At 45.0% G+C, this 13,928-nt stretch overlaps 1 protein-coding gene across 1 annotated transcript in view; it reads right to left on the bottom strand.

Annotated features, from left to right (window-relative positions):
- Positions 1 to 13,928, bottom strand: part of CSMD2 (CUB and Sushi multiple domains 2) — a 602,688-nt gene that overhangs the window by 212,199 nt on the left and 376,561 nt on the right. The window contains exons 14-15 of the mRNA XM_033228874.1: positions 9,960 to 10,286; positions 5,884 to 6,078 (exon numbers count right to left, since the gene is read on the bottom strand). Coding sequence (XP_033084765.1) covers positions 5,884 to 6,078; positions 9,960 to 10,286 — 522 coding nt within the window. The remainder of the gene's footprint in view (positions 1 to 5,883; positions 6,079 to 9,959; positions 10,287 to 13,928) is intronic.

The raw sequence follows: 13,928 nt of genomic DNA, 5'->3' as shown, positions 1-13,928 counted from the left end.
CTTCCACTGTTTTGTGGTAGAATACAAGCAGAATGAACTTGGACTCAGACCTCACTTGGAGGTTAAAAGTGGTAATTCTGGAATCAGAATATCTGGATTTGAACCTTGACTCTCTCATTCACTTAGCTGTGGTCTTAAGCAAGTTATGTAACCCTTTTGAGCTACAGTTTCTTCATTTGTGAAGTGAGGATAACAATACCTCCTTCATGAGGTTGTCATGAAGATTCAGTGGGGCAGTGGATGTTGATATGGTTAGGCTCTGTGTCCCCACTCAAGTCTCCCCTCGAATTGTAATTCCCATAATCCCTGCATGTCAAGGGCGGGACCAGGTGGAGGTAATCAGATCATAGGGGCAGTATCCCCCATGCTGCTCTCATGATAGCGAGTCGCAGGAGATTTGATGGTTTTATAAGCATCTGGCATTTCCCCTGCTTGCACTCACTCTGTCCTGATGCCTGTGAAGAAGGTGCCTGTTTCTCTTTTTGCTTTTCACCATGATTGTAAGTTTCCTGAGGCCTCCCCAGCAATGTGAAACTGTGAGTCAATTAAACCTCATTCCTTTATAAATTACCCAGTCTTGGGTATTTCTTCATAGCAATGTGAGAATGCACTAATATAGATGTAAAGCAATTGGCCTGGTATTTGGCGCATAGTACGTGCTCAATGATTACTAGCTGGGTGATTTTGGGAAAGTCAACTCACCTCACTGTTTTTCCGGATTCTCATGGATAAAACATAATTACATCTTTCTCACAAGAATGGCAAGAAGATTAAATGAGAGATTGCTAGAAACCCAATAACTGCCCTTACAGTTCTTCTTTAGATGCCTAAATGAGCTACCACCACCACTTAGATTTCTTTGTGGTCATGAGGAGAACTGACCTTCTTTCTTTATTACAGGACTTGCTTTTTTCCTGATTTTAAAAGTAACACATTTGGTGTAGATAGAGAATAAATGTGGATGTGTTTATACCAAACTGTTAAACCATTTTCCTCTGGGGAGTGGGATTGGGAAGTGAGCATTTTTACTTTGAGCTGTATTGCACTTGTGCATTGTTTGAAATTTTTACAACCACCAAGTATTCCTTTATTTATTTATTTGACAGAGTCTAGCTCTGTCGCCCAGGCTGGAGTGCAGTGGTACAATCATAGCCCACTGTAGCCTCTAATTCCCAGGCCCAAGCAATCCTCCAAGTATTTCTTTAAAAATTAAAAAATGAAAATACAGGGGCCAGGTGTGGTGGCTCAGGCCTGTAATGCCCACACTTTGGGAGGCCAAGGCTGGCAGATCATGAGGTCAGGAGTTTGAGACCAGTCTGGCCAACATAGCGAAACCCCATCTCTACTAAGAATACAAAAATTAGCCAGGCATGGTGGCATACACCTGTAGTCCTAGCTACTCGGGAGGCTGAGGAAGGAGAATCACTTGAACGCAGGAGGCGGAGGCTGCAGTGAGCCAAGATCACGCCACTGCACTCCAGCCTGGACGACAGAGCAAGACTTCATCTTAAAAAAAAAAAAAAGGGCCGGGCGCGGTGGCTCAAGCCTGTAATCCCAGCACTTTGGGAGGCCGAGACGGGCGGATCACGAGGTCAGGAGATCGAGACCATCCTGGCTAACACGGTGAAACCCCGTCTCTACTAAAATATATACAAAAATTAGCCGGGCGAGATGGCGGGCGCCTGTAGTCCCAGCTACTCGGGAGGCTGAGGCGAGAGAATGGCGTAAACCCGGGAGGCGGAGCTTGCAGTGAGCTGAGATCAGGCCACTGCACTCCAGCCTGGGCGACAGAGCGAGACTCCGTCTCAAAAAAAAAAAAAAAAAAAAAAAAGAAAGAAGAAAATGCACACTCACTGTAGATAATTTATCTTTTTTGTGTGTATTTCTTGTAAGCAGAATATTCTTAAAGCTCAGCTCTTTGTCTTTTAATAGGGAGTTTAATTATCTTTATTATCATAACTGATATGTTTGTCTTACTGCTGTCATTTTGTTTCATGCTGTCAATTTCCGACATTTCCATGTGATGTCCTGTCTTCTGTGTCTTATGCATTAGGCAATATGTTTCCTTTTAATTTTCTACGGGAATGTGGAAAGTAGAAATCCTGCTTTTCATTCTATTTGGAGATGCTTTTAAGTCTTTCATAGATGTGTTGGAAATCATATTCTCTCCAGTGATATAATTCAAGAAAAATGCAGTAACAGGGTAGCCAAGAGTCTGGATTTGAATTCTGGCTCCATCACTTACAAGCTGGGAAGATCCTAGGCAGGTGCCTTAACCTCTCTGTGCCCAAGGAGGGATAATAACGACATCTATTTCCTAGACTGGTGCAAGGCTGAAATGAGGCGACTCTGTCAGACACTTATCCTAGTGGGGTCTGATTATTTTTCCTTAAAAGAGTCAAGGAAGGGGTAAGTGTAGCAGAGAGAAAGGCAGGCAGGTACTCCGGTGTAGCTGCCTTCACTACCCAGAAGTCTTTCTTGGGAAATTTCTGATTTTAAACATAAGGGACTCCTATGTCCTGTGAACTCAAGATCACAGACTTGGTCACTCGAGCCCGTTCGCTTCTGTATTGTCTAAGGCTGCTGTTGCATTAGGAAAGCAGAGTTAGAGCCCACACAGTCGAAAATACTTCCTAGCTGGCCCTTTAAGAAAAAGTTTGCCGACCCCTGCTTTAGATCCTCCAGATAATCATCCTTCTTTCTAAATTTAGGAGAAGCCATCGTCTCTCTTGTCCTATTATAGCCTCTCAAAAGCTAAGTGGCTCTTAGCATATATTAAAAGATTTTCTAAAAGACCATTAACTTCTGCATTTAATTGTCCACAAGGTGGGGATACTTAATCAAAAACAAAACTAGAAAAAAACGGAAAAGACAAAGATGCTGATTGCAAAGCAGAGCTCTACCAAGGCTCAGACAAAAGGAGGGAGAGGAGCCAAGAAGGGAAAGGTTCCCAGGGGCTTATTTAGCCAGCTCGTCTAAGATTTTAAGGCTGGGATTCAGCCACCCTAAGTGGCATCAGGCTGTCACACTCTGGCTGATGTGCTACTCCCTAGATCCCTGAAAACCATGCTGGCATCAAATGCCCATCACTCTGAGAAAACCGAGCAGGCTCTCCCTGGGGTCAGGGTCTCCAATAGACTGTCCCTTACTTCTGGGGTCTACTGCCCCAACCCTACAGCCTTTCCCCCTCCAGGGATAGAATGAACAAGACCTTTTTAACTTTAAAATGAAGACCTTGCTTATGAAATAGTGAGCCACTTGAAGATCCATTAACAAAGGTCAAATTATCTCACGTGTTCATACATGGTCTTGAGAGTTTCAATGCATCGCAGAGCTAAAGTCTAGGAGCACTTGATTCAGGAGGGTGGGGGGTGGAGAGGAGGATTGTGTAGTTACTAAGTCCTGAGGGTTCCTCAGAGGGGTCAACTCATTTGGGACTAAGTCCCTGCAGGTTCAGGGGCAATGGGAATCTGGCCTTCTGCCCTGAGACTGCTCACAATCTTGGTGGGGAGACAGAACCAAGGCCTGTGGAACTGGTAAATGTAATAATGGTAAGAACCAGTATCCAAGACAGTGGTCCAGTAGTGGTGGCCCATGAAAAATAATAGAAATTAGGAGAAGGAAGAGATCAGGTAAGCCAGAGACAGCAGGGAAGATCTCAGAGAAATGAACCAACACAATGAAAACTAAAGACATTATAAGTGGTCAATGAGTGCGAGGGAAAACGAGGGGGCTGGTCTGTAGGAATGTGAAAGACCACTGATTGACAACCCTACAGACTGGGTTCTGCATGGATGCTTTGTACAGTGACCTGTTCCACCAGCAAATTACTCCATCAGATATACATACTTATTCCCCTGTTGCCAATGAGGGACCTGAGGTCTAGGTCTAGTTACTTAACCTAAGCCTGCTAGTTCTACAGCTGGGAAGCATGGCAACTGAGTTTCGTGTTGTTTCTCTAACTCCACAGCTTCCGTTCTTTCCAAAAGTGCTGATTGCACTGGGGAAGAATGGCAGATGAGGTTGTATAGACCACACTGTGGGAAGCTTGGAAGCCAGAAAGAAATGTCTATTCGTGTCACGGTTGGGGCAAGTTCCTGGGAGGATGGAAATGTACCACTTGATGCTCCAAAGTGGAGCAAATACTGATCTGATTGGTCCAATGAATAAATAGTTAAAATCAAGTTAACGCTGATGGTCAACACTTATTGAGTGCTACCTCTCACCAGGCACTGCTCCAAGAACTGCGCATGCTCAAGACAACTCTGCAAGGGGGTTCCCATTATCGACCTGCATTTTACAGTGGGGCAGCTGAGTCACAGAGAGGTCAAGTCACTTCCCGAGGGTGGCTTGGATGATATGTTGCAGGGTGGAGACAGCAGGCGGTCTGGTGAGAGTCAGGGCTCTGGAGGCATTTCATGTATATGCTTCTCATTAGGGAGGCTCTAGCCTAGTTTAAAAGGCCATTCATTCATTCATTCATTCAGTGATTCATCAACCAGTATTGATTGAGCATCTACCAAGTGTCAAACAACACGCCAGCTGTGGGAATATGAGGCCGAGGAAGACACCCTAACCTCATGGAGCGTACATGACAGTGAGGCCGCAGCTTATGAGGACTTACTTTATACCAGGACTGCCTACTCCATACACATCTGATAACTATCATTATCCCTCTTTTTTTTCCAGCTGGAAAATACAAAGGCTCAAGGGGAAAAGTGAATTGCCAGGATCCCAGCCTGGGCCCCTCTCACTCAAATGCCCACCTGGACCCCTTGCCACCTCCAGTGTTCTCAGTGGTTCTTCGTCTTCCACCCACCCATCTGTAAGCTCTGGGTAATACTCTCTCTCAGGCATACTCCCTTATTCATTCTCCTGTCCTTCCTGTTCATGGCCACGATGCCCAGATTTGAGTTTAGGAATTGGGTAAGCCAAGAGGTCTCTTAAGTCTCTATCCTCTTTCTATTACATGAAATGTGAGGAAGAAGGTTTCTGCCTCCTAAAAGGAGAGAATCACATCCTTCGTCTCCTTGGACACTGTCAGTTTCCCCAAGGGGCCCTTGGGATACTCACTATTCATCCATTATTCACAAATATTTATTAAGTACCTATTCTGTGCCAGCCACCATGGTTGGTACACAATGCTTGGCACACAAATTTGCCTGGTGCACAAATGCTTGGTACACTGTGCTTGGTACATAAATTTAATCTGACTCCTGCCTCAAGAAGCTTTATCTGTATTTTAAATGTTTGTAGTTTGGTGGAACAGATGGCTGGTCTTGCAAATTGAGTCAAAAACTGTCTTGTGTAGCGAGGCAGGGCTGAGGAGCTGCCATCATAAGCCGTGTGCTTGCTGCAAGCTGTGTTTCTTCTAGTTGGTTGGCCCTGAGACTCCTGGAGATTGACCATGAGGATATCAAGTTAGCATTTGATAAGGCACAAAGGCCGAGACTAGGAGACATCCCAGGGAATTGGGGAAAATTAACATGTGGAGAAGGGAAGAGTGGTAGGCACCTTGAAAGACCCGAAAACTCGCAGCACTGCCAGTGCTACTTCGGGCTGCTGGAGCTCCCCTGGGCAGGAGCTGGAAACAGGGCTCTTAATGGCCATGATATTGAGAGTTCTCATTTGAAAGAAGAGGTGCTTTTGATGCCTGACGTCCAGAGCTCTTTCTCTAATCTCTGTTTATGATTTAAATTCCTGTGCACAGTGTCCTCATGAAGCCCCCGTTATTCCATCATGAGGGTGAGAGAGTGGCCCTCAGTCCCAGGAGAAGAGCAAGGACAAATACAGAAAGGAACCACCATGGCCTGGGCTTCTTGTTCCCCCTCCCCAGCCTCTCTGGCTGACAACAGCTGCTGCCCCCAGCCTGCAGGCACATACCTTCACACCGCAGCACAGCGCTGTTCCAGACCACACTGCCCTCCTTCAGGACACAGGTGATGGTCTCTGAGCCCTGAGTCCCAAGGAAACCTTCATCGCAGAGGAAGGAGATGGAGCTGCCCAGCTGGAGGCTGTCCCCAAACCGTTTACCATTTACTGGAACGCCAGGATCCGGGCACTCATTGTGTCGGAAGGCTGTGTAGATGGAGTTCAAGGACAAGATCAGACACTGCTGGAGTAGAGAAGAATCCTCAAAGAAAACAAGCTTCCTTGGGATGGTAAACCCTAGAACTCCACCACCTCCCCAAGAACTTGCCAGGTTGGAGGGAGAGCTAGACATCCTAGGACCTGGCCATCAAGCAGGTGCTCATTAAACCTGATTTCCTGCCTTCCCGAGCACCTAATCCCACCACTGCATTCTAATGGACATTTATAGATCAGGCAGTAAGCTAAGTGTTTCTGCTGTTAGCTCACTTACACCATATAAGGATTCTATGAAGTGGATCTTGTTACCCTACTTTACAAATGAAGAAACTGAGGCTCAGTGTGGTTAATGAGCTGATCTGTCTCCTCAGTGTCAAATCCATTCCACATTTCCCTAACTTCAGACAGTTATGGGATCATTTCTGCCTGAGGTGAGCCGGACTCTCAATCCTGTGATGCTAATAGACTCTAAGCATCATAAAGGAGGTGCCCTAGAATTAACCCTGTCTGAAGCTATTTCCTTTATTTCCTTGCCTATTGACAGGGCTGCCTCTCACTCTACCCAGGCAATTGATAATGCAAAGAGTGGAGAGAGGACAGAGTCAGAACGCTGCAGATTTAATCGTGCTTTGCCTCTTATTCGTTACATGGTCCTGGACAACTTATGCAATCCTGATGAGCCTTAGTTTCCTGATTGATAATATGGAGATCATCCTTCACCTGCAGGGTCATTCTGAGATAGAAATAAAATGAAAGTTGATGTGAATATGAGAGTGGCGAGTGTTTGGTGCAGCACATGACAGACTGTAAGTGCTAACTGAAGATGAGTTCCCTTCCTTCTTCCCTCCTCTGCATGGGAAGATACTCTTTCCTGCTCGGTCTCTACCAAGCACATTCCCTGCCTTCCTCCAGCAGGGGTGTCACAGTTCTCTCACTAAATGTCTCTGAAGCCAGGCTCTATTTGCACCCCTGTTGTTCTGAGGATGGCAACTTTCTAGTGGAGACCAGGATCTAAGGCTGCATGGGTATAGGCCACTTGAAAAAAAAATTTCTAGGCCTCTGAAATTCCCTAGTGATAGAAACACTTGCACATTCAGAAACAGCAGTGACCCTGGAGACTGTTCGATCTTGCTAGAGGCAAGAGGCCTGCAAACCTGACCCTTCCCATTGCAGATGAAGTAAGGGAGTCTCTGATGGGGAAATGACTGTGATGATCCCATGCAGGGCTTCAGCTGAGTGTCCAATACCCTTCCATTTGAACGCCTAGGTCAGCCCAGACTTGAGTCTCCCAACCTTTCTTCGTTGAAAACTATGACCATGAAGTCACCCTGACATTTAGAAATGTGGTGTGGGAAAAAAAAGTGATGCCTGGGGCCTAGAAGTCCAGGCATTTTTCTTTCAAACCCATCAGTCATACACATGCAGGCACAGATACACACACCCACATATGAACACACACATGCATGTACACACACACATGCAAATGCACAAAGCAGGAATATGGAGCTATTTCTAACATCTGGGAGCAAAAGCTGTGAGTCAAGGACCCACTTCTCCCTGTGTACCTTTCCAAACCTCAGTTTTCTGGCATGTGAAAGGGGTAGATCTTGTTTTATGGAGCTTTTGTTGTGAGGCTTCCAGTGATGACTGTTGAGTACTCAGCACCAGGTTCAGCCCATAGTAGGCGCTCAATAAATGGCAGCTACTGTCATCGTTGTTCATTATGTTCCATGTGGAAGAAGAATTAGCCTTGTTCCCAGGAGTTCTAGGGGTGGAGGTAGGATCACTGATCCTTGTTACAGGGACACAGATGTGCCTGCTAGCTGTGGAGTGCCTGCTAGCTGTGGAGAGAGCTGTCTGAGGCGGCAAGCTCCCTGACACTGGGCAAATTCAATCTCAGCCTCAGTGATCATCAGTCGGGATGTAGGAGGAGATTAAAGTCCTGTGGGAGAGACTACACTAATTCCCTGACACTTGGCCATGGATGATTGTTTCATTGACTGCATCCAGATCGCCTCAGAAGCCTACCAAAAATGTAGATTCTGGGGCCCCATCCCTTTAGTGATTCTAATTCAGCAGGTCTAGGATGCGACCCAGATTCTTAAAAATTCTTTCTATCAATCCATCCAACTGTCTATTTGTATAAATGCATGAAAACTATCTGATACCTGTAAAAGCATCCATCAATTGTTGGCAAGGATCATTTCTGGCTGGGGGCATTTTGGGTGGTGGTTAACATCTCTCCTTTGACCTGTCCCGTTTTTTGAGTATTTACATATTGGGTGTGTATCATTTTTACAATGGTAGAGAAACCTTGGAAAGAAATACGAGTAAGAGCTATCCTCAGATTAGTCTGCTGCTCTCAAGATGAAGCTCAGCCCCTGGGCCACCAGCTGCCTCCTCTCCCAAGTTCCCGCTCAGTTTCCACACCTGCTGCAAACCTAGAGTTCTCGGCCCTCACCATCCTGGATAAGTGTGCTCCCCAGGATACCTCTTATCCCTGTTCTTTTCACTCCGCCAGGGCAAGAAAAAGCATTTACTCATTCATGGATCCTTCCATTCCGTAAACATTTGTTGATCCTTAGCACACACCAGGCCCTGTGCTGGGCCGAGGGATATAAAGATAAGGAATGCATGCTCGTCCCTTTGTAGTATGAAGCAGCATGGTCAGTACTAGACTAGGAAGGTTAGGAAAGACAGAACTAGGCTCTCACCCTGCTTCTTCCTGCCCACAGGGGATGAAACAGGAATCCCCTGGAGGAGACATGCCCTGAGAAGGTTCATTGTGTCCTAAAGAAGAGTGGTGAGGAGTATGGAATGGGCTTTACCTGGCTGGGGATCCCAAATGGCCCACCAGGTAGCACCTAATGTCTTCAGTCCAACCGGACTCCAGAGATAGGTGGAAAACGGAGGCAAGGCCTTTATGCCAAGAGTGGGAATGGGGGTTGGGAGATCAGTATGTGTTTGTGGGCATGGGGCACAGCTTGCACTGGCGACTTGCCCTTCACAAGCAGCCTCTGGGAAAGGATCTAGTTAATTGCTCAGATGGACCCACCTCCAGCCACACTTGACTGTCTGTCATCAGCCAAGTCCATTGGATTTATAGCTTCTTATGACCTGATAACCACTTCTTGCTATCTTTGGTGGCTTGCTATTTCTAGTCTCCAAGCTTCTGCCGCCCCCCAACCCCCTCTGTAACCACGAGATACAGAAATAAAAATAATCACTGCAGAGTTTAGGCTGCTTCTAGGGAAGGTGCCCAGGATTGAAACTGGAGGTGGCAACTTTCAGATGATGGCCCTGAGAGGGGCTATGAGGAAATTCCCTAAGAGTTGTCCCCAATAAGTCTGGGAGCCCAACAGAAGTGTTGCTCCAAAGCTGTGATTCTGATTTGACTATAGGAATGGGAACTGGGCAAAGCAAAGTGAGCAGCCCTGCCAGGAATGCAGAGGTCAGCAGCAGGCAGGCATTCAGGGTTTTGGGAGAGCACCTCAGAGAGGGCATCAGGAATGAATGAGAATGATAGAGACTTTCTTTCTCTTGGACTCTCCCTAGTTCTGGCTGGGTCTTGTAGGATGGAGAAGGTTGGGGCAAAAATGAGGTTCCAGGCTCCTTTTACATTATATATCACAACTATGGGAGATAAATGCCCTTCAGAGAGGGACTTCCAGAAAAGAGCACCCTGCCTGGCAGCCAGTGCTTTATGCCCTTTCTTGGTCATGCTGGGAGCTCCATGCCTGGCACTGCAGCCCTGCAATGCTCTGGGAACTACCCCATCCACATCCCCTCCTCCCTCCATGGGAGCACCTTCAATCATCTTCAGAGGCAGACATTCAGAGGGAGGGCCAGCTGGTGACAGAGGGAGGACTCACTGGTAAAGGTGATGTTGAAGCCCCTCTTCCCTGTGGAGTGGTCAGTCTGGAACTCGAGACGGGCCACGTGGCCACTGCTTGTGATGGAGGAGGGAAGCTGGTTTCCTGAGAAGGTGCCCAGGACGGGCGCCTCAGCGGTAGCCCCATCCTTGATGACCAGGAAATCAAACTGAGGCTCCACGTCAATGTCGTTGAAGGCCAGGTGGATGCGGCTCTCAGGCCTGGCCAGGATGAGCCAGACGCAGTGGAGGTGGTTGCCATAGTCCTCTGGGTAGTTGGGAGACAGGACAATCCCAGATGGGCTGGTGAAGTTGAAGAAGCAGGAGACTGCAAGAGAAGAGCAGTGGAGGTCAGTAAGCGTCCCCAACATTCTGCCTAAGCCACTGAGGGCTGGCAGGGGGAACATCTTAGTCTAAAAAGCAATAGAAAGAAAGACTGGCACAGGGTTGGGCTGGACTGGCTGGGTTCTGAGCTCCAGGCGAGGAGACATGCTGGGCTCCATGCTGGACTTAGCAATGGATAGGGGCCCCTTTGGCAAAAGGCAGACATGGCAGAACTGGTCTTCTCTTGGTCCCTCTCCCCTGGTCAGCACGCTCACCTAGGCAGTGTCCTCACGCTTTGGGTCCCTTGGGTGGGGCAAAGCCGTAACTCAAGCCTAAGTGTAGAGTCACAGTCCCTGACCTCTCTCAGCTGGGTTTGCAGCAGAAGAAAAGGACACTGCTTAATGACACAGCGATGCTAATTTCCCAGGCGGTAACTGGGTGGAGACAGTCCAGGACCATGTGTCTCCTTCAAACATTTTTGATGGGAAAATGATAGGTGTGCCATGGGATTCTGACAACCCCAAGATACCACACTATGCTGAAGAGATGCCAGGAGCACCATCTTTCAGAGACCAAAGCTTCTGAAGAAACTGGGGGAGGGAGGTGACAGCGTCCATTATGATCCCCATCCACGTCCTGTTCTCTCTCCCCTATTTCACCCTAAGGGTCCACCCTTCTAAAAACCCTTATTTTAAGCCATTTTCATGCCAACTACTAGCAGACTCTGGAATAAGAATAGGCAAAGAAAGTGCTATAAATGAGAAAACAAACAAATACTAACACAAAATTATAAAAGAAAATAATAAAATGGAAAAAAATTGCAATGCCTATGACACAGGAAAAGTATCAATATTGAATTAGAATCTTTATCTAAGAACATCACCAAGATGAGTAAAGAGAGTGCTTAGAGGATTCATATGAAAGAAAATAGAATTAATATGACAACACAGTCCATTTCAATAGAAAAAAATATACGATCCAGTATTGTTGAGGTTTCATGGAATCTGATACATGCATTTACTGCCAATTGCAGAGCAAAACTGATATGATCCTTTTTGAAGGGAGTATATAAGTTCTTAACCAGAGCCACAAAACTACTCAAAGACTGACTCAGTAATCTCTAGGAATTAATTCAAAAGAAAAAGAGCAACCTAGCCAAAGATGTTTACAATGACATAATTTTATTATAGAGGAAAAATGCGAACAAACTATATGTCAGCCCAATAATGTGAGGTAAATTACAGCCTTTAATGTGATGCAGTTTGAGTGCAATCATTAAAGTGATAAATATGACCCTGTAGAAAGAATGTTAAACATAATTTTAAATAACGCAGTAGATCATAAAATTATATGCATGTTTTTGATTACAGCTATTAAATATTTGTTTATATATGGATAAAGACTGGACATGAGTCCCCAAATAAAAACTGTATCAGGGTCATAGGCATTCAAAATGAAACAACATTTAATTTTGCTGATTGCAAAAATGCTGTAGGTTCATTCTAAACATCTTTTAATATATACAAGTAAGAAGAAGGTAATTCCATATATGGATAAACATTTAAGTCCATTTATAACATTTATATAGATGTTTGGTGTTAATTAAATTGATATGTAAGTGAGTAAAATATTAGACTTACTAAATGTAATGATGCTAAGATGAAAAATAATAAAATCATGTTTGCCAAAGGGGGAAAAAAACATAAAACAAAAAAATTGGTGACTCCTTGTGATGAGTTTAGTCCTGATTCTCCCTGACTCTGCCCAGCTCCCTCTTTTTTTCTGCATGAAGTATTTCTTTTCCAGTCTGCAGCTGTGAAAGCCCTTGTATGCAATTCAGCAAAGTAAGCCTGGTTCCTAAGACGCATTCGGTCTCATCCCTGTAGTCCATGTATATTTTAAGTATAGAAAGAATTCGAGCCAAGGGGAGAGAAGGACATGGAAAAGCTTTTAGGTAATGGAAGATCTAGTTAATGGCAATTATTATTATAGATTATTGAGGGTTTACCAAGAGTAGACACCATTCTAAGCACTTTCATCAATTAATCAATGTAACTGTCACTATAACGCTACGAGGTAGGTATTGTTATTAACCCCATTTAAAGATGAATACACTGAGGCACACAGAGGTTAAGTAATGCAGGGCCAGTACATGGTAGCGCCAAGGCCAAATCAATGAGCCTGATTCTAGAGACCAAGTTCTTACTAACTCCCCAGTGCTGTCTCTCAGTATGATAATAACACTTCCCACTGGGCCTATGTGACCGTGGAGTCTTAGAAGGTGTTCCTTGAATCTGCTGAAGATTCATCTGTCAACTTGAAATATTACATTAGCACTGAATTGGGGGTCTCTAGGCTGGACATGGATGCCCCCACACAGCTATCTTATCTCCAGCTTTGTGGGAGTTCAGTTGGGAACATAATGCAAATAATGAGGGATCAAAACTGAAAGGCAAAGACCTTGAAGACAGAGGGGGCAAATCACAGGGCCTGCTGAGCAAGTCCAAGGCAGATGAAGACAAAGAAAGGTGCTACAGTTTCAGAGGGAAGATGGTCAGAGGTATTGTGAGTATGTGAGCAAATAAATTTGCTGCAGAGGAGTATTTAATTAAGAAGGCCTGCCCCTCTCCCCCTCTCCATCACTCTATCAGTGTATTATTTTTTCTCTAGAACCTTTTACCAGGATTGCCATGTTGCAAAGCTCCAGGGGCACCATTTTGGAATTTGAGCAGCTATATATGATAGCTCTGCTTATCATTCTCTAAAATTATCTTGTTTACATGTTTAGCTGTTGATGGTCAGTCCCTCCCTCTCCCCAACACATACACATATCTTTCATGAGAGCAGAAATCTCATCTGATTCTGCTGACTCCCTAGTGGCTCCCACAATGCCTGGCACATCGTAGGTGCTCAACCAATATTTGCTGAATGAATCAATGAGTACCTAATGGTTGAAACCATTCTGAAAGAAGGTGACATGAACATGTGGGCCTCATAACCCCATCCCACTCCAAACCTCAACCAATAGATTGACCAAAGTCTGTACAAATATTAATAGATGGATACCTGTGTCAACTCTGGAAAACAGAGAAAAACACTGTGCTGTAACCCTTCATAACCCTTCATGTATTTATCTTAGACATAGTACAGATGTGCCCCAAAATAATTTACAGTGGAAAAGGGTATGAATGAGCCAAGCTGTTAAACAGCAGAGGCAACAGAAAGCTGCTCTTAAATATCAAAGGCCTCAAAAAAGTCCTATTCACATCCACTCAAAGACGTCTCCTATCCAACCTAGAGATGAATTTAAACAACAAACTCAAGTAGGATAAAGTTGTGGTTAACAAAAAGCATAAACAAAGATTGACAATGAGCAAATAAAGCAATATGGTGATGAATTTAAATAATTTCTGTAAACATAGTTATAAAATGAAATGCAAGTGTGACAAATATTCCTTGAAAGAGAAAATATAAGACATTATTCCTGCCTAACCTCAGGGTAGAATATTCCAGATTATACTGACACAAAGAGTAAAGTTGGAGCAAGGAGATATGCTAATTTGCTCATCTTGCGAGAAATCCTGTTTTGTAGTTTCTGTAGTTAATTAGAGAAATATAGGTTGGAGCATGCTTTTAAAGATGTTAG

Source organism: Trachypithecus francoisi, unplaced genomic scaffold (genome assembly GCF_009764315.1).
Source record: "Trachypithecus francoisi isolate TF-2019V2 unplaced genomic scaffold, Tfra_2.0 Lachesis_group12, whole genome shotgun sequence".
NCBI lineage: Eukaryota > Metazoa > Chordata > Mammalia > Primates > Cercopithecidae > Trachypithecus > Trachypithecus francoisi.
The sequence above is the reverse complement of the archived record's forward strand: the minus strand, read 5'-3'. Positions and strand labels throughout refer to the sequence as shown.